The following is a 21,628-nucleotide window of genomic DNA, read 5'->3' on the forward strand; positions in this document are numbered from 1 at the left end:
GTTTTTCTTTGTCTTTTGCACATGTTAAAACGGAAACAAAAGCAATTTTTTTAATTTAAAAATTGTAATCAATTCAAACATATGTGTTGCGAAGCTCACTGTCCTCCGTATCACATGGTCAAGAAATAGTAAACATTTAGTATAAACACACTTCGAGTAGCCACGCGTTAATTAGTAAACAAAACCAGACATGAGTGACAAGAAAGGTTCACAAAACTAAGGTGGTCAGTACTTAACGAATAGATCGACAGAAATAAATTACCTTGATTGGGGGGAAATTTCGACTGTGTAATGTTTGGAATTAGCATTAAATTTAAAATTGTTGTAAATACATGTGGTAATTAAAAGATAGAAGAAAGAGTCTTATTTTAAGATACTTTTGCAAGTATGATAAGAATAGTATTTAATAAACATGATGTTTTCATTGTTTGACTTCAAACGAACTAGCGTAATATTTATCATTGAGAATAGTCATTCCTGAGAACCAATTTAAACTGTACAATAGAATATTTGCTTATGATTAATGAACCGGTTATCCCCTTGTGCGTCTTGTTCACGCTAAGGCAGCCGGTAACCCGGTACTTTCACGATAATTGTTTATTTTTACTTAATCGTATTTTCACGAAACGTATGATTCTCAATAAGGGCAATCGTAGATAACACCCTGTTTAGCACCCAGTAGAACTAATAGGAGATCCACCATACGTCAAGTAGGGTTCTGGATCAGTGTTGATAAATGCAGATGTTTGCAGATGCAAGGAACATTCAAATTTTAAAAATATAGAAACAATTTGTCCAATTTATGTGGGTTTGTATGACAAAGCATGATTGTTCGCGAGAAACCTTCATGAATAAAACGTGCTCGACAAGATCGAAGGCATTTCGTCAACCAAAAACAACCCACAACAGCGTTGCTCTCAAATCCATGCCACTTGCTATAACGTTAGGATGGCTCACAGATATTTATGACCCACCCCCGATTGCATAATCTGGTCACATTTCAAGGTGATTTCATTCACCGCATACCAGGAGCATTAATGAAAAGAAGACAAATCATGAGTTTCACTTACAGCCTACCGGCCGAAATGAGATGAGTAATGCACCCAAAAGCCCCGATCGGCAGAATCGGTGCTCGGACGGTGAAATATGCTTGAGAATGATTTCGTAATCGAAGCCCCTGGCCATGGACTGCCAGCAACCCAGCGTGTGAGCACAAGTTCGTTCCGTTCACCCGCGTTTGTCGATGGTTTCTCGACCTACAGCCTTCGCCACTGCCCAGTGCCAGGTCTGTTGGGATTGTAAACCGTTTATGGTGCCATTTCCATGCCGATTTCACCTTAAGCTCTCCTTGCGGCATCAGACCACGGACACGTTTTGCACGAGGCACGCCCACTCGCAAGCGCAAACGTGAACAGAGCCCTTCACGTCTTGCGTTGGCCGCGGCCGACAAACAGAGGAGTTCTTCTGAAACCTTGCCACGCGTTCAGGTCCCGAGCGGGCCGTTCCACCATTTCTCCAGCGAATACAACTTACTAAGAAACAACGGAAGCACGATATATTTATAACTTCTCTTCGTTTACTTTTCCTCCACATGCACCACCCGACCCGACGCAGCCCCTGAGGTGCTCATCGTGGACGAGGAAGGTGGGCCACTATACGATAAGTACTACGAGGTTGGCTCAACGATAAAGCTGATGTGCAAAATCCGGCACATCTCGATGCTCCGGTCGGTCGTTTATTGGATACACAACGAAAACATCCTCAACCACGACACGACACGGGGCGGCATCAGGTAAGTGTACTCGCTAGCGCTATCTTCCCAGGGAAAGCTCGTTCTTCAGTGTGGTCCACCCTAGGTACCTGACTGCATAACTGTAAGTGCCAGTCATCTGACCGTCACGTCGATTGTTTACGATCCGTGGATCAGATTTCGGCCACAATTCCTACACCCGCGAAATGGTTCATTTATGGCTTGCTGCTTTGGCTAAATGGCCTCCAGACCGGGATGCCTCTTGGAAGATAGGACGTTAGTAAGGCAGTCGGAGGGGTAGCTCAATAATTTTGAGTCATGTTTTACCTGCTCTCACTTAATGGGTCAATTATGGGACTCATCTGGAGATCGTTTACAAAGCAATTGAAATAGTAATGCGTAGGAGAATAAAGCTAAGTAATCAACCAGAACTTGGTAGTGTGATAGCAAATGCCACAAAGTTGTAATGATAGTCACATTGTACCGACAACGCCGCCTTATGTTTATTACAATATGTTACTATGCCTTACTGTTGATTTCTTAATGCCGCATCGCTATTAAATTGCAGTGATTTTTGTTGCTACGTTCTTACTGATGTTATGAATTATTCGTGAAACCATCAAATTGATCATAATACATTTCTACACTGTGCAGGGGCGGATTAAGAGGTCTAGGTACCCCTAGTCGCAGTAAAATGAAGGCCCTCAAATTTTTACTCAACGATTACGTAACTATTTCAACATTAAAGTTGTATTTAAATTATTGAAATCTCGATTGACATTGAAATCATTCTTCATGACCACATTTAATTTAAATTACAAATCTTAAATTCATTCCATAAGGCAATTTTTTCGCCCTTAAGTCAGCATCAAATTTCCTAGAGAATCTATGATATAATTTTCTATTTATTAAATTGACAAGTAATTTTTTTTTCTTGCGGAAATTACTTTTCAACTGTTTGAATTGAAAAAAAAGAAGAAATATTTTCTTGTCTATAACATGTTTGCAAAAGTAAAAGTTTTTGATAAATTTTCATTATTATATCTCTCATGGGAAAAGTATTGGACATTTTGTGTTTTGCTAATCCACAAATTACCATTAACGGCAAACTATTCTGGAAAAGTTCCTCTTCGTAAATTATCAAAACAGAACTTTTGAATATACTATAGTACATTGATTTTTTAATCTTCTTGAAATAAAATACGACAAGGTGACGTTTGGAAACATTTTCTTCAGTAAAACGCAATTCTGATGGCTCTATTGAATCGCTCTTACTTTTTCAATTCAGTTAGTTGATTTTATTCAAATAGAAAAGCATAAACTCATCTCGCATTTGATGGAACACGAAATGTTGAAGCTAATTAATGGATAGAATTCTAGCATTAAAATATGAAAAATATAGGCAAAAGGAATGGGTCCTTGAAAGCTCGAGGCTTCAGGTAGCTACTTAGTCTATGATATGATACGCCTCGGTCCCTATGATTAAGTAAAAGGTAGGTTTTTGTTTGTTATGTTGGCAGATAACATTTCACTTGATTGTTTATGATTTGATAGAAAAATAAAATTACTTGTTTTGGATATCATTTCCATGTATGTCAAGTACAAATCAGTTCTTTAAGTGACTTCAACATTTTCCTTCATTTCTATTTACATTCACATTCCATCCTGCTAGATTCATCTGAGAACGTCGTCTTGATAACGAGAGCTTTCTGTGACTGCCAGTTTAATCGATTTCAAAAGAAATTCATTTCGTTATCTCATCTTCCTTTTTTTGTCGAATGTCTTATTTCACTCAACGCTGAGCAGTATCATCAATAAAACAGGTTTCCTAGCACATGCTTTTGAGCACGTCTAGTAGGACTGTTGGTACTTCAAAAGGCAATTGCTATGTGCAAAGAGCCGTGAAAATGTCATGACTGGAACGCCAGCCCTACAACGCTGTACGCCTTTTCGTTATTGCCTTTGTCGAAAAAAAAACACCGGATGCGTCCCAGCAGAAATCAGTTAAGCTCGCTTTTATACTCCGGTTCAACGCAGTATCTACTCCTTATTTGTTAACCCGGCATGCGTCCGCATTTCTCAAAGTTATCTCCGACGAAATGATCTGAAGATTAGCTTAAGCTGGACCAAGATACTGCTTCAAAAGATTTTGGAAAACCCTTAACTTTTCCATGAAACCATTCATTGACCTTGTACTTGTCTAGTTATACAAATGATTTTAATTCTCCCGACAAACAATTTCTCTTCCATCATGTTGCCTTTTCTACGTATAAAATAATTTTTTTAACAACATTCAAACGAATTCCTCATTAGTCCCGCAATGTATAGAGTTATTTACATTTTTACTTCATTCTTCTTCTTTCAGTGTAAAAACGAATTTAACCAGCGTCGGAGCCAATTCGACACTTTTTGTAGCGAAGGTCAACCGGCAGGATTCCGGTAGTTATACGTGTTCCATCGGACCAAACCAACACTACTCCATCTCCGTACATGTGCTCAACGGTGAGTGTGTATAGCGAAACCCCACCAAAAGGGGACCCCGGGGAGGCCAAAGTCAATTTACATTTGGCGCCCACGACGGGTGGTAATGCAAACCATTCGATCGATCGAAACCCCTAAAGCCCCTTCGCATCCTAAACCAATAAGCAGCAACAGTCAGGCAGTCAGCAACACATCGCCCGGCCCGGACGGTCCGATTCGGCTAGACTTTTTTTCTCTATCCTTTCTTCCTGCTCACCATGATTACTAGCCACATCCGTTTCCCCTTGGCGGAAACGGCCAATAAAGCTTAATTTACCAACGGATTTGGCATTCGACCGGATTTCATATCATTATCGATTTGCACGGTATGGTCATGGAATCGGGCTTCGGTCGGCAAATGGCCATCATCAGTGGTGTGCTAAATAGTAGAACTCATAATGTGTATGCGTGTGCGTGGCAAATAGCATCCAGAGCCTTTTACAGCCAGAATGCTAATTTTATGAGCCATGGTACTGCAGATAGGCGACTGGTGGGATAAACGAGGTCAATTGATAAAGTCCTTGGCGCGTCCAACAGGATGTGCACAAATTGCACTTATACTTTGTGCTTGATAGTGTGGAGAATGGTATGCTAGTCGGCTCACGTTGTAGTAGTTTCAATTTAGTACCTTCATGATTTATCACAAGCCATGTTGACAGATAACATTTTATTTTGATAAAAGACGAATACTTGGCTTCACAAACTTGAACTAAACATGTAAAATTGTTTTTAAAATCGATTTCATACACACTGTCAAAAATAGTAGCAAAAACTAATTGTCTGACTTTTAGTCAATTGTGAGCAATTAGCATCGACAATCAGACTTATTTATCACATATTCGTTGTACACCTTCCTACAAAATATGTGCTAAATAATTGCCTAAAAATCGGTCACCAAGTGGCAAAATTTTTCAAAAGTCATAATTGTACAAGACAATATTAAAGTTGGACGCTTGCTATTCAGGTGTAGTATGATAGTTTGCAAAAGTTTTTACCATCTGTTTTACACACCACGCTCATATTGTCTTCCTGTTACCTTCCTATTATTATTTTTGTTACTGGTTATTTCTATCAAATGTTTGTAACATTGCATACTCGTTTTATGGTTTTGTTCGAATTGACCATTGAATTTAGACATGAGTCTACATTTTGTGTGTTTTTACATATTTTCCAAAGAATGGTTTCATTAATTCAAATCTAAGAATTCTAAAACTAACTTTTTTAAGAGTTTTGCATTTGAGTGATAATTGCAGATTGGCGAGGCGATATCCTTTCGTGTTTTATTTGTCATAGTTGTTCGAAGTGCCACTTACAATTGTTTTGAAGTCACTTATTTAGCTTTTTACAACTTTAGCTAAATGTTTTTAGCAACCCATTCAGATCTTTTAACCATTCGATTATTTACATCTATTGGATTAAATTCGTGGCATGTCATTCAGATCCGGTGCGACAGGGAGAGTAAACACTTTTTTGTTGGAAAAAATATCCTTCGAAGGGCCACCTTACACCTATCGCGCCATCTATCTTTCGCACCGACACATTTCATCCGGTGCCAGCGGCAGTGGCGTTGACTTTAACCAACGCTGTCAAATGCGCATGTGTTTGCGTGGTACTACCTGGATTAACCGCTTTTCTCTTCTATATATCATTCCCACGGATAACACGTTTATGTTGATTCCGATAATGGTGACGGTGTTATCGTTATGACTCCCGTTGTGGGTACCCTTGCGATTTTTTGTCGGAGGTTGTACATTATTGTTTGTTGGCAACCATTTTTTCTTCTCCGCGTGGCATCGTCGCTAGGACTGGGACGGATTTGATCGCTCGCAAGATATCTACATCATGATGTTGCGACCACCGTTAACCCAACGATGAGTTACGATTGGCCGTTATCCATTTGTTAGTGGGTTGTCCCTTTTATCTGCCTTTTGTTGAGCCGGGATCGTCGAGCCGTTTCTGCCAGTCTGCATTGTGTATTCCCTTTTTTTCAATGAAAACCATTTCTCTTCCCGGTGATACATACCGAAAGGATCGAAACATCAATTGTGGTGGCAAAGTCAACTTCGCTTACTGTCGGCCAAAAAGTCATGTTGTTTTTTTTTCCTACTTCCTTTTCCCAACCGACATCGATAAATTGCAACATCGCCTTGGGACGTTGGGGCCGGCGAGAAAATGTGTTATGCGGTTTGCACTGATTTCCACCGGGACCATTCACCCAGCGGTAAACCGAATGCCTCTAGCCTAAACCATGTCGTTTCCCAAGCGTACAGCACCCGGAAGCTTCGAAGTTGCCGTATCCGTCGATTGGTGCGTCGAAGGTCCAATCTGGTCTCATTGCGCCGCCCTTAATTTGGAACACATTTTCCCTTCCAACGTGCCGAGGGTGATCCATACACTTCGGGCCCTTTTTAACGGAGCTTGGCTTGAATTCTTTCGGCTGACGGTAGGCCTCCTCAGTAGTCGAGAGAGGCAAATGTTCGATCGCCAAGCCAGCAGTGCCGATAAAAAAGGGGATAATCCTAAAAGCAGCCCATTTTTTATGCGCTTAGCCCAACCCGGGCAGTTACGAGCCAAAGCAAGGATCGTTATAATCCCTTTTATTAAAAAGTTATTTAATTTGCAACAGGAGTACGGTCCATCGTGCCAGGACGAATGTGGAGGTGGAGAGTGAAAAGAGGCCTACCATTTAGCAAACGGAACAAGCAATGTACCGAACGTTGGTGGTAATGTTTAATCTTTCCATTCGAAGGATTTTGGATGATGCAATTAGAAACTTTCATTCATGTCGTATTACAAATCACACTGAACGCATCTCACTTCGTGACGATTCACATTCGAAACAAAATGTGTGACTTCAGAATAAGACTAACCATTTAAGCTGATAAATTACAACTAGCTATCATACCGAAGCGTGGGCATGAATATTCAGCATTGGAATCCATCCATTTTAATATGGATCCTCAATAAATTCTTTTCCCTTTCCTGTCCCGTCCCGCGTGCATCGATACTCGTGCGCGATGTATTGGTGCTTAAAACCAAACACACGCATACATTCACGCATCGTCGAGCTCCCCATAAGCTCCGGTAGAGCACGTGTCGGACTGTCTATCTTTGATCTACGTACCTACTGGAGTGAATCGAAGCATAATGAATTAGTCTCATCCGGGGCGGTAGTGCGTATACGCCCCACCACTTAAATCACCATACTTTGTGTGGCTGCCGGTGCCTCTTCGGCCAACTAAATAAACCAACCCGATGATTCCGGTGCCGTTTCTTCTATTGGGTTATGAATACACTTCTAGGCACGGTGTTTGGATTAGATTAGCTATCGCACACTTGACAATCCAATCATTGCCGATCCTGCGGGGGTTTTCAGCTAATGCAGTCTGTTTTACTATAATTTAATATGTTTTGAAAATCAGACACTCCGTTATTTTAGTTCATACCGAAGTGAACCTGGCAATTCGAATCGACTGTGTGGGTAACTCAAAATAAATACATACAGCTACTCCCAACAGTGAGGGTACATTGTGAATTTGCACGGTTGACCCCAAATATCTAGTTCTATTCTAGGTTCATTAGCTAAAAAATCACCATATTCAAAAGGCATAAACTCTTTTACACTAATAGAACCCATCAGTCAAAGTGTAAACTGTAGCTGTAGAAGCTGGTGTTTTTAATAAATAATATATCAAAACGTATGTTATACTTAATTCATCAAAAACACCTACGTGGGTTTATGAGTTATTGCGAATTGATTGTTTTGAGAACTTATGCAACTTTGTTAAATCATATCATTCTTGTCCAAAGAAAATTTATGCATGCATTATTTTACTCAAGATGTGATGTCTTTATCTGAAATTATACCTTTTATTGATACAGAACCAGTAACTAAAGCAAAACAAGAATGAATGCGTCAGTTTCTCAATTCACCACCAGATACAGAACACCGTCACTGCTAGCACAAAATTCGATCGGATTATTCGTTTGAAGATTGCTCATAAGCACAATGTGGAATTTAAACTCTTCCTTCACTTTTGGGATATGTTTGCTCTACTTATATGTTTTGAGAATTTAAAACAAATTATATTCTGCTCCGGATGTTGTTTTCAGTAGTTGATTACTATAATAAAAAAAAGAGTCTACATAAAATAAAATCGAACCATAGTCTAACAAATGAAGCACCGCAAAACAGAAGGCTATAATTCGATTGCTTTCAAACCCATATTTCTAGAAATGAAAGTATCTCATCCAAATGGAGAGCGATTCTGTTGAACGACACAATTTCAAAGGACAAGTATGTTTTATGATAACTACAGTAATTCAATGAAACATATAACAACGATGATTATAAAAGTTTTTCAAGCATCACCTCAAAGACTATCACCGTCCGATAAAACTCGTTGCCACACACACACACCTACGCCTGAGGGCCATCACTTAGCATGAGATGATGGATGCGTACTTCAGACAACGGTGCGTCCCATCGGGACCGAACACCTAGCCCATCCAAGCTTTCATCGCCTGGGGGAAATGCGAAAGAAAATGTGATAAAAGTTGATGATGATGTTTGATGTTCAGCAGGGAAACATTCGTACGCGTGCGGAGATGGCGATAGATAAATACAAGCAACGTAGATTTACCCCCGCCGATAGCACAGCTCTAGCGATCGCCGATGCCCCCAAAAACAGTAACACTTACGACGGAATACATTCTGCTTGCCAGATCCAAATTGATAATGGGACAAGGGGCCCCACATGGATTTCATGTACCGCCGCGGGGAGGTGTGCCGGCAAATGATTGCGAAAATTTGTTCAATTTTTCGGAACATCTCACACATTTATGGATTCATTGAAAAGGCTCGGAAAAGTTAATCGTAATGAACAGTGCTAAAGGTTACACTGCAGAGAGTAGCGTACCAGGGACGTCTGGCGTTGGCGGGACGAAAAATATTGCCCCACTGGGAACTACGCGTCACGTTGATTTTCCGTCGTTACGAGGCGAAATGAATCAGTTAATTGAATGATGTGGCAGTTTTATGAGTCTGTATGTTTTTTCGGCCATGATTTCGGTCCTCTCCGTGTGACTATTGGTGTGATTAATTACGTAATTTTCACAAAAGCTTTTATGAGAATTTATGAGAGCATATCCGCGAGGATGCGCTTCGTTCCGAAATCGCTAATCAACGATCGAACCGTGAATCGGTGGAATGACGTTCGATTGGCCCAACCGCGAACGCCGCCAAGTTTTGCTATTCGCCGTAATGTGGACGGCAAAAACAATCCCACGCGAAAAGCAAACAGTTTTCAAGGCTAATTAAAATCAAATTAGATATCGATTTAATCCCCATATTGTGTTGATAAAATGAGCCTTAAAAATTTAAACGGACAAACTGCTCTTCATTTAAAGAATTTCAAATGACAGTCACAGTTTTGATTGATTTCTGATTTAAATAAGCTATATCTCTTTATACAGAACATTATTATCAAGTTGTCATACATGTTCTTCTATATAAGAATGTATTTACCTAAAATGCATGGTAATTAAAGTGAACTATACAATATTAAATCGAGTATTTTTCCAAGATTTTGAAAAGCTTATTACCGAACGGAATGAAGATATGCATTGAAACAGTATTTTAACACATGAGAGAACGCCGAAAATATGACGGTCCTGGGAAAATAAACTTTTATTTGTCATTCTCAATATTATTAGTAATACATTTTACTTCTACCACAAGCTACAACACTTGAAATACTCCAGTCTAAGAATTACGTACCATAACAATGGATTTGAAAACCTCACTTTCAGCTGGTCACTTACTTGATTCACTTTCGCCACATAAATAATAGTAAATGATAAAGTATACTAAAGCGCTGAGCAACTCGTATAGTAAATCGTCTTCAATTGGGGGTATGATTCTCTTTGCAGTTTATCTAGAAGGCCAGAAACTGACAAAAACTTTAAATAGAATTCATCTTTGCAGTTGACTCAAACGTCCCCCATTATCACCACTGTTTTATTGCTAGCTTTTCTACCCCAATTTAAACCTTCTTACAAATTTGGACATAATAACTATCAATAAAACTCCTAAAACTTGAAAGTCCGACATTTTGTCAGGCAGATAGATAAACCTTAAATTAATGGTATATTCATAAGCGATGCATTGGACTTCCAGTTCATTCCAACGATACTACGGATGGTCTTTTTCGATACTAAACCGATGTTCCTCTATGGTTCTTTCCAGGTACCGCAAACCCGTACGGAATCTATCAGCGATCGTGTGCCTTCTCCATGATACTGCAAGCCGTGGATCTGTGGCTTGTCGTCAGGAGCTTTCTCGTTCTATTGTTGAAGTTTTCCGTAAACAGATAGTAGTCGGTTCTAACGTAGAAGCCCCCGGTAGGAATATCAACCGGAAGCCACTAGGGTCGCTCAAACTCTTTATCCTTTCTTGTGTAAATGTGAATGTCGTGCACTTTAGAGCATCCTTAGAGCAGTACACAAAGCAGGTACTAGTAAATCATACCGACCGAGAAAATGTAAATGGAACGAAATGTTAATGATAAAGTATAAATTCTTGCGGAGAAACAAACGGATAGCCGAACACAGCAACGAAAATCTATTAGTACACGACATACGATGGGTATTGTATCTTTATTTCTAGTTTGACAATACCACGACTAGGCGTACAGCAGTTCTTAAACAATAGTAAAATGATGATAAAGCATAAATCACTCTTTGATCATGTAGTAAAAATTTCAGAAATGAAATAAATCGCGATTCGTTTCTATGTTTATAAAACATGGAGAACTTACAAACTATTTCCAAAACTTATGTTTGTTGTTTGGTTTTGTCTCAAAGTACATGCGTGATGGTTCTATTTTTTGTTGTTTCTTACAACAAACCAAACATTCAAACTGCTTAATCTGTATTAAAAGGCGGTAGATTGGACATGTTGACAGAATTTTAAATTACTATTATCTACCACAAAACGGCAGAAAGCATCATCAAACCATGGAAGAATAACTGTGAACAAAATATTTGTAATAAAAAAGGACATCGGTAAATTCTCGTCGTATCCTAACAAAGTAGCATTGCTACAATACCATTAGACCGGGAATAGTTGTAAAATCTTTGGATCAAATAAAAGTAACAGCAAATAAAGTTGATAGAAAAATTAAGGTAAAAGGAAGAAACCAGGATCAAAATAAAGACGGATTTACCGGTTTTATAGTGAAAGCAAGTAAATCGTAACAAAATTAGATAATATCGAAATAAATTAATATCGCTCGCCATACTATCTGTGAATTGACGCCGAATAGTAACAAGAAGGCTCAAAATGTTTAACTGTTACGATGTTTTGTGTTTTGCGGCAACGAGAGCATTTTTATGGATTGTTTTTTTTAAAGAACACTACATACAATAATGAATGATGTTCAATCGTTATGCAAAATTCGAATTGCATACAGCCATGTTGAAATAGATCGCATCCAGTGTTCCCATTTAAACGCAAATAAAATACTACAACTCCCAATAATTGACCATGTATATACTCCTCGCTAAACCATTGAAACCTGCTTCGTAAAATCTCGAAGAACTAAAATTTGTAAGGAACTTGCAAAACGGTAATTTGAGTGTTCCGGAATAAAGAAAATTGACAAAAGCTAATAAAGGACAGATTCTCAACGTGTATAAACGAAAGAATACTTTAAAAACGAGAGTACGGTAGTAATTTCAACTTATGCTGCAGGAGTGGCAAAAAACATAACTTAATCCTGAAACAAATCTAATCGTGTAATATAAATCCTACCCGCAAGCTAACCAAATCACATCAGACAAAGAAATCACAAAAAAGAAAAGGAAATACTAAGTATTTTGATTACAAACATATGAAACGAATTGTATAGAGGCAGGTGCAACTAATTCACAGTCAAGAAAATAAAGAAAACAAGTATGCAAATGTATAAAAAGATAGTACTTTAAGAGTTTCCCCTTGCAATCTGTTTGTTTTATTCTGTTTTAAAGCGAGAAACGATACTGCAAAAAAACGTGGAAAACGTAAGGTGAGAGAAAACGGCAGAATATGTTAATATCTTCCTTCATCCATTATGCCAAGCAACAAATCTTGTTGCTGTGCTTTTTCCTCAAATCACAAACTTCCTTTGCAAACTCTTGGTTCACATTCATTGTGCTATTCGTCGCCCCAGCTTCCGCTATCTCGCATCCATTTGTCTTCCAAGTTGTGCTTTTGCTTCTGCTTTTGCTTCACTAATTGAGTATAATTTTTCATTTCAACTACGAACGGATTAGCCAGATTAAACAACGGATCGGTTTTCTAGCCGTTGGTATCTTTCTTGTCATTCGGAATTTCGTACTTCTTATAGCGTCTCCGCTTCCCAAGGGAAGCATAATTATACTCTCACATACCTTTCTGCACTGGAATGAATTGGAAATCTGTAGAGAAAAAAAATCGAAAACAGACTCAGGGAAGCATTGGTAATAGTGGGAATGTTACAGGCGTAGCATTAATCCGATTGGTTGCTAAAGGCAATGACGAGAAGCAGCAGCGGAATCGATGGTGTACTCATTTTTTATTTCACTCTCGCGGTTGGTTGCTTTATCGTAATCTGCAAGTATAATTCAGACCCTATTTGTCCATCATTTGGCTTATCTTCTTCGAGGGATTATTTTGTGTGTCGCGAATTTGATGTTCTAACATGAAGATGAGCTAATCCTGTCAACATCAATTCAGTATGTTTTTTGGCTTTGAAATATCTCCTGTTCTTGCTTAGTAGGTAGAATGTGTTCGAAGAAAATGTCTTTTTTAGGTAAAACTCTCGTAGTAAGGAATAAAAACAAAATTTAAAACAATGCTCTTCTTTACACACGTGTATTTGATTTGATGTAATAAAATAGCTTAGCATTGTCGTGTGTTGTCGGATTGTATTTATTTTTTAACATCAGAAATTGGTTAATAAGCAGTGTTAATGTGAACGCTACTTTCGCCTGCCTTAGATTTTTTTTAAAAAGAAAACACAAAAGATTTTAATCGAGAAAATCTACTCATAAGCATTTGTTTTAGAATTCAAGTCTTCTATGTTCTCACCTGTTACATATTTTATTGTGAGCTTCTTTTTAGTTCCACGATTTGTTTAAAAGACAACTCCTACATATGATGTTTGGTCTTACGTGTGAGGTATTCTAAGAATCGATAAATATATGAACAAACTAGACGCAAACTAAACGTTCGCTGGATAAATGCAGCTCAATCTTGCCACAACTGACTGCAAAATACTAAGATTTGTTGCTTTATGGTCAATTCGATACAATAATTGCAATATGTATTGCAAAGTTTTCGTCAGAAAGTTGCATTAACGTGGCGAATTCCCATTATCTCTGTTTGTATTAATGAACCTAAGATACCATACGTAAAGATACTGTCCTTGTTTCGCTATGTTTTAGCTACACAACAATTTTTCAAATTTTAACGGTCCGTCTTACATTATATGACTCACTCGGGTAGGATCGGATCCCACTGTCCGTTTTATTATTCCAATAGGAATACTTTTCTTATGAACGTGTGAATGTGTTGAAAATTGTTCGCCACCTAGAAAGCTATCTTGGCTACTGTCTCGATGACAACGCCTCTCCGTAGACGTCGATACAAGAAGAGTCCAATGAATGAACTCGTGTTTCTAAATGTGCTATTGATAAATAAATAACCATGATACTTGTTTCACACTTTTCACATATGTGCCACAAACGAGACTCTACATAGATGCCACATGGGAAAACGAACATATTCACCTTAGCTACTCTCCATGTCGGCCCTCACTCCCTTACTTACCTGTCAAAGATGCACTTTAAAGCCATCGAAGCTTGCGACCGAATGTACCTTTGTTGCGCTATCCATCGTTTTTTGGGAAACACAACGACACCATTGTGCCATTGCTTAGACAATTATCTTTTATTCGTTATCTGTTTGTCCAGTGCTTCCATTGGAGGAGAACAGGTCAATATCTAAAGAACACATCTTATTGCTCTATCGTAAATAATTGATTTAATTTTTACATAAACTCAAATAAGCATACTCGTTCAGTAGTTCGCAAACCACTAGTTCTATTGATTACCAACAATTGCCCAAATTGTGGTTCTATCATTCCATTCCTTAATACGCCTAAATAAAAATCATTTTAAATTAGAATGAATATGAGTTTTGTTTTCAGAACATGCTTTTACATTCGACATAAATTGTTAAACTCTATACTAAAACGAATTTTCAAAGTATGGGCAGGATCCGTTTTTTGTAGAGTTTGATGTTTGATAACACGCTTTTCTAAATCTATGATATTTTATGTTGATGCAAACTATTGAATGTACAATTATATGCACTGAAAGTAACTTTTTGTTTCTATAAAATAAAGGAGATGCATAGTGCCCCATCTTGCCTTTATACTACGCCATGCTGATTATAGTCTTGTGTAACGTGTTCATGGTCCGATGGTCTGTTGAGGCAATCCACCGAACAACTGGCACAATTGCATTTGTCCCAAAGACGTCCGTGTATTCTCAGCAAATAGAACATGTTTGAATTAGCACTGCACACTATAAAATGCAACAATACACCTGAAACTATGTGCTGTATCAATCTACATTAGCTGCATTCACGTGGGATAAAGGAATAACTTCCTCCAAATTCTCACAGAGAATTGGTAACGATTGTGATACCACTCAACTTGCTAGAATTTGGAATATGTTGCTCCAACCTGTTGTTCATCACCAACCAACCATGTGAGCTTAGCTTTATATTCCGTTCATAGACTGAGATTTATATTTGTTGGTATTGTTTGATAGGATTATGCTTTCATTGAAGTTTTACTAACAAGGAAACAGAAAGTTTTCAACTTATCATAAAGTACTAATATTAACCACTTAGTCTTGCTTGATTTAGATGCCATCAAACTCTAAATTTAGTTGCCAAGAAAACTATTTTAAGAAGCTTTTGAAGCCAACAGAACATGCTAATCCATAACGTTGGAGACTATTTTACTCAATCTATAATGGTTACTTACTTAAAACACTCGTCATTATGTCTAACATAAGCTCAACTCTTAATCTAAATGACCAAAACATCCCACTCGTTAAGCAATTAACATAATTATTCAAATTTCAACAGTGTTCCTAACTTTCTGGAAGGTTATTCCGAAACCTAGCGTTGAATGTTGGCTCCCTTCCCGCTGGCAGGAAACTCTCTCGAAAAATCTGCTGCCAGTCTGCTTGAAGCGTTGAAGAATGTGACTGAGAAGGGCTGAAACAACGCCATCATATCCGTTAGCCGCAGGCTTCACCACTTATCCAGTGGTTTCAACACCACCGGAATGTCTTTAATCGCTGCTCGATGGCAACAAGGTGTTATGGTACAAATACCTTCTTTTCCATTCAGCAACATCGGGAAACATCAACACTCAACGCGACGGCCGGGCACCCGGGCCGAGCCGGAGAGCAATGCTTAAGGCTAGCTTTTCCGTTCCATTTCAGCTTCACGGGAGCGAGCGATGAGATCATAATAGAGCTACATAAATGTTCTCCTCCAAACTATTAGCAAAACTTCTTAGCACCCTTTCCGCAGCAGCGGCCACCTCTTTGTGCCAGTCGATTTCCCGAACAACTTATTCCACCGTCGCCATCGAAGTTTGCCTTGAAAAGTAAGCCCTCATAACTATTCCTCACACCTAAGCGCCCCATGCTTTGCCGACAGCCTTAGGATGGAACGCTTGAGGCGAGTATCTAGGAGAGGCTTAAAGTCGATTGCCATCGACAGAGGGGTAGCCTGAGGCAAACGAAGAAATTTAAGCTCTAAAACCTCAGACGAACAATAATTAAACTTGATAGTTGTTCACCCGCAACTTGGGACAATTTGGATATACTCTTCGGAAAGTCGTACAACCTGCAGGCATATATATTCCCACTCCAAAGTAATAGTCTTTAATTGAAATGAATTTTATAGACGCACGAAGAAAGAATTATTATCGCACAACGTGTATCGTACGCGAAATCGCGTCGACCATCGACCGGAAATGGTATACGCTGTTTGCCTATCGCTGTTGCCCCGTGTGTGGCTCCACAATCCGATCGGCCGATAATTTGCAATTCCTTCCTCTAGAACGATCGGCAACACGCCTCCAGAGCAGCAGGTTTTCGCCTTTTTCGCAGCACAAATCCGACCGCAGATTGGGTGTGAGAAGAGCGCTCGTTTTCCGCCACATCTTGCCGGTGAGCTGCTGCTCCTGCACTCCTCTTCGGAGCTCGCAACCGCAAGCATTGTACGTGCTGTCGGAAACAGTAAATAGTTAGCGAGGTTGGCTAGCATGCTCTATTATTTCCGGGACGATCTACCCGCTCGGTACGTTTAGCGACTGAGGCGCAGGCACTCGGCAAGCGAAAGGAATGCATTTCCACCGGTACTGGTTGAGCCGTTTCAATCTGCGGCTTTTCCCTCCCTTTTCCCCTTCGATGTCTCCCATCGCGTTCCGCATCAGCTTGACTTACGTTCTGTTTAATACCGCATGCCGACCTTTAAAGTTTCATCGAATGGAAACTACAATTTAAACACACGCCGACCGACTTTCCGCAATCAGTGTGTACCATTTTCTTCTCGCCCAGGCCGAGTGTAAATTGGATTAAAATCCAATCGAACCGTACCGCATGCTTGACCGAAGACGGTTGGCAAGGAAAACAACGACTCAATAACGGGATGGTGCGAAACTGGATTGCCAGGAAGGAAAGGGAAAGGAAAGGATACAAGAATGGGGCATCGTAATAAAGTTTTATGAAAACTAAATTCTAACTAAATTAAACTTTTCACCCATACTGGCTTCTGTGACATTCCTATCGTTGTCTCATACTACGGCCAAGGCCGAAAAAGCAAATGAATTCTGTCACTAAGGATAGATCATATGATTAAGTTATAGTATTCAGGAACTTTGAAGTCGAATTCGAAACGATACGTTCGGCTTCGTTTCATTCATTTAATTATTGTAATTGTAAATTTTAATGAAAAATCCGATTTGTTTTATTCAATTGACTTTCGATGATAAAAATAGTTTATTAATAAGTTTGTAAATAGAAATAGTATGAAATTTTTTTCATTTATATATTTTTTAAATTATCATAATTCTTTCTAATGTTTTATTCAACAAGTTGTATTGAAGCTATTAGATCTAGATAAATTTACATTACAACGTTATTAATCTTCACCCAAAATTGAAAAACTTCAAACTTTGTTTGATCATAACTCTTAAGCGGAAGCGAAGTCAATTAAATTATGGCATGATGGAAGAATTATGGCATTTCACAGCTTTTAGTAAACCTATCCAACCTAATACTGCGATCACTGAAGCTTTTTAGATAACGCGAACTGACGCTTTTAAGACGATAGGGGAGCGTTTAGCGCGAAGGCCGCACTTAAAAAATTTTAATTTTATTTAATTATTTTCAATTTTTTATTTTAAATTTTATAAATTTTCATTCGCCCCAAACCCATCAAATTCCAGATTACTCAGTTGCAGCAGTCTCTACTTTTTCAAATTCATTCGAATGTAAATCCAAAAAGACATCAAGTATTTGGTGAGACAAGTAAGCTCGGTGCTAAAACCAGTTGCTTAGTTTGCTTGACCTATGGTACGCCTCTGTGAAGATAGCAATTTCTGTGTAGCTCTACTTTGTCAAGAACAGCCGATGATTGACCCATCAGATCACTTTGTATTCCTTTTATTATGAGAAGGAAAAATTATATTTTTTTCATCATTTGTGATACAATTATTTATCCTCCGGTGGTATCTTTTCTAAAGGTAATTTTGAAAAGGTAATATAAGAGTATCCCTACGCTTTGGGAGCGTCGGGTAAAGCCCAATTAATTAACGCCGTCCACTGGAAATGTATTTTTTCCGCACCCTGTACAAATTAAGAAATCCAGGAAACCATGTTATAAGTATCATTTTACTTTTTTCATTTTATTTCTGTATCGCCTACCCATCGAACAATGCCTACAATCAAACATCCGATGATGAAAAGAAATCCGGTTTTTAGAAAAGGTTAGATCCAATAAAGATCCATCGGTACTACCCAGAACACGAAAAACCAGATAACAGCACGGCCCTACAACAGAAGTTTGCTGTGCGCTTGTAGTCGTGTTAATTGTAAAAAAGGGGTTTCAGTTCGGGCTCCGTTTCGGGTACGTCTAAATCAGCGTGCAATCCGGTGTCCATCCGCAAACTAATTAAACTTCATTGACTTCGTTAGCGAAGGTATTATCGAAGTACGGGTACTCCCTCGAGGTGGCCGCGAAAAGATCACCAATCACGTCGCTGTGCAGAAAAACGGTACGATCAAAAGAAGGAATCAAGAGAGAAAAGGTAGTTTAACAAATATCCATCACAACGAATATCCTTGCACGCGTCAAAGGAAACTTGGGGGATTCTTGGGTGCTGACGAACAAAGCAAAAAAAGGCAATCGAAAAAGGTCTACGCAGAAGGAGAAAACGTACCTACGGGTGAACCTTAGGGTAATGGGCGGGGGAGAGGTGAGTTTGTAATAAAAAGAGGCCATTTTGATTGGATTACAATCCCGTGTCGCGTCGGATTTTGGCTCACCTTTTACGATCGGTAAAGTAGCCCATCCGGAAGCCCTTCGGCCATGCCGGTGCAAGCCGCTTCGTTTCGCAGTTCTGCTTGTTCGGCATCGCTAGGAAGTCATGTTTGAACGCGCTGTTGTAGATGTACGGGCAGAGGCCGTGCGATCCCTTCGGGTACGGTCCGGCCGCATCCTGCGACTTGCCACACCGTCCCAGGTTCCAGTTCTGATGACACTTACGCTCGTGCGTACCATAGTTGTCACTCGTGTGGATGCACTGCACATTCTTGGCCGCTTGCATGGGATCCTTCTCGCGGTAGCTCTGCTCCCCGTCGAACCCTGGGCCGGCCGGTTCACAGACTGGAATTTTTTATGGAAAGTTGCAACATCCAATATCCCTTCATAAAGAGAGATTGTACATCGGTTTTCACCTACCGTCCAGCACGCCCAGCTTTCCTGGGCTGAACTTTCTCAGCGAATCCAGTGCCAGGTGGGCCCCGTAGCTGAAGCCGAACATGTAGCCCCGGTCAAAGTCGTAGCCAAAGTCGTCCAGCTGTTGCAACTTTGTCACAAGCACATCCGATATCGGCACGAACTGACGCACCAGACCGAAGTAGTCGTCATGGCGGGAGAAGTTGTTGTAGTTCATACAATAAATACACCCAGACCGCACGCTCGTCAGGTTGGAAACCATATCCACCAACCATTCGGTCTGGCAGCTCTCCTTCCACCCGTGCACTATCACCGCAAACGGATCCGAACTGTTGCAGCCGAGCGCTCCGAAATCCTTAAAGTCCGACGTTACGTTTGCGGTCACGTTTTGGTCGCTGCCGAAGGCCCCGCCGCACACCGAAACGGATGGAAAAGACCAGAGATCAGACCAGACACTTGCTTGTTGTGCGGTTGTTTTATGTCAACCCACCGTGGACGTCCCTTACCCTACCTGTTGTAAATCCCAAACGTGATTAAGTTTGCGTAAAAATTTGCGTCAAATGCCAGGGTCTGCGCCACTAAGCCTGTGGCTACAATGGCGATCACAAACATTCGCAACGAATCTCCTTTATCGGTACGCATTTTCCTTTCCCTTGTTCTACCAAGCTCACTTTCCGGAACCACAAAAACCTCCCGAAACGTTCACTGTCCTCTTCAAGAGTGCAATGATCGCCACTCTGCCCGATCGTTTATATCGGCATCAGTGGATCCTAATAGCATGACCCATTTTGCTGTTTGGTCACCATCTTGCCGACCCCTCGTAAAACAGTCCTCCCACAAAGGCGTCCCGGAGAGACTCTTTCCCAACTTAAAATAATATAAAACTACACAGACACACACAAAAACACTATCAACAAGTACCCATTGTGAGAGTGAAAATAGTGTCACCATCATCGCATCAGAGCATATCATTCACAACGGTTCGATTGTGTACCACTCCAGAGAAACGAAAAGTTGTTGACCAACTTCTGTGGTACCCATTTCCCCATACTTTATCATCACGGATGCTGTTGGCGGTGAGGTTTTATTTATTTATTTTATTTTTTTTTTTTTCTTGGTAAAACACTTTGTTCGAAATTAATCAAACGGAGGAACTATCAGTACTTCCCTCCCGCTCTAGGTGGAAAGTAAAAAGAGGTCAGGAACACGGTTTCCTTTCAATCGAAAATATTTTATAATCACAAATTTCATCCAATAGGGTTGTCCTAAATTTAAAAGTAAACAAAAACTAGCAAACCTGTTCCGACGTTCTGTGCCTGATGTATCGTTCGCTTCAAAGAGCCGGTTCCGAATCCGACAGATGGGTCATAATAATAATCGACACATTTGATTTCACTTTTATTTGTCAACCGGTAGATGCGACACGAATTAGCAATGCTGGTTTTCGATAGATTTGAAAATAAAAAAAAATCGGTGAAAATAGCACTACGTTGAAAAAAAAGTTACTGTAGGTCACAATAGACAGCAGGAATTCTGATGAGACGCAGATTCACTCCAAAAAATTTAAACAAACCGTGTATGGGGTGAGTATGGATTAAAAATTCATTCGAAAATCCGAGTTGAAAGCGTTGATTTAAGGATAACGAATATTAGAAGCAAATTAAAAGGGAAAATATGCCAGCATTGATCTGCATTAGAAGATAATTACGCAATACACATATGCATAAGTATAGTATTTTTAAAGCAAGCTAAATAATCAAGCAATTATCAGACTGTATCTAAAAAGCAGGCAGTTATTAGCCTTTGTCGAAAAATAGCTCGTTTGAAATCTTTCAATCGTTCTGTTTTTATGGTTATAAACATAAACCCTTATTGACAGTCTCGTAACACGAGAGAACTGCAACAACATTTCTAAATCCAATTTAGTGCTTCTCGGAAGCACTCATTTGAGTTAGATTACCAGCCATTGATGGTGTCAATTTCACAGGCACTCGTTAGAAGCACTGCCCCTTCATGCAGCGTCCGTTTCTTTTTCTACGACCCTAATCATCAATGACCGATGGAAGGCGTTCCTCACCGTAATTTGGACCAACCAAAACTGTCCATATCAGCAGCGAAATGTAACGAAAGTGCACATCTATCAGAATTAAATTACGTTTTCTCATTTTATTTGGCTAATTTTACTCTTTTTCCTCACTCTATCTATTTCCATTTCCAGTGGCACCAATTTACTTCCGCCTGCTGCTCACGTGCTTCGTAGTGCAAAGCAAATAAATTCCACCCCGTTCAAC

The 21,628-nt window shown here is 39.6% G+C and overlaps 2 protein-coding genes across 2 annotated transcripts in view; one reads left to right on the forward strand and one right to left on the reverse strand.

Annotated features, from left to right (window-relative positions):
* LOC131263704 (uncharacterized) overlaps positions 1-10,645 on the forward strand; it is a 52,602-nt gene extending 41,957 nt beyond the window's left edge. The window contains exons 5-7 of the mRNA XM_058265953.1: positions 1,615-1,792; positions 4,116-4,252; positions 10,518-10,645. Of these exons, the coding sequence (XP_058121936.1) occupies positions 1,615-1,792; positions 4,116-4,252; positions 10,518-10,645 (443 nt within the window). The remainder of the gene's footprint in view (positions 1-1,614; positions 1,793-4,115; positions 4,253-10,517) is intronic.
* A 7,906-nt stretch (positions 10,646-18,551) lies between these two features.
* On the reverse strand, positions 18,552-19,979 carry LOC131263712 (uncharacterized). Its single transcript, XM_058265966.1, has 4 exons — positions 19,849-19,979; positions 19,341-19,732; positions 18,926-19,265; positions 18,552-18,639 (listed from the first exon to the last, which is right to left on the reverse strand). Exons 1-4 carry the CDS (start codon positions 19,977-19,979, stop codon positions 18,552-18,554), a joined length of 951 nt encoding a protein of 316 aa, XP_058121949.1.
* Positions 19,980-21,628: the final 1,649 nt, after the last annotated feature.

The sequence above is a fragment of the Anopheles coustani genome, chromosome 3 (genome assembly GCF_943734705.1).
Source record: "Anopheles coustani chromosome 3, idAnoCousDA_361_x.2, whole genome shotgun sequence".
Lineage (NCBI taxonomy): Eukaryota > Metazoa > Arthropoda > Insecta > Diptera > Culicidae > Anopheles > Anopheles coustani.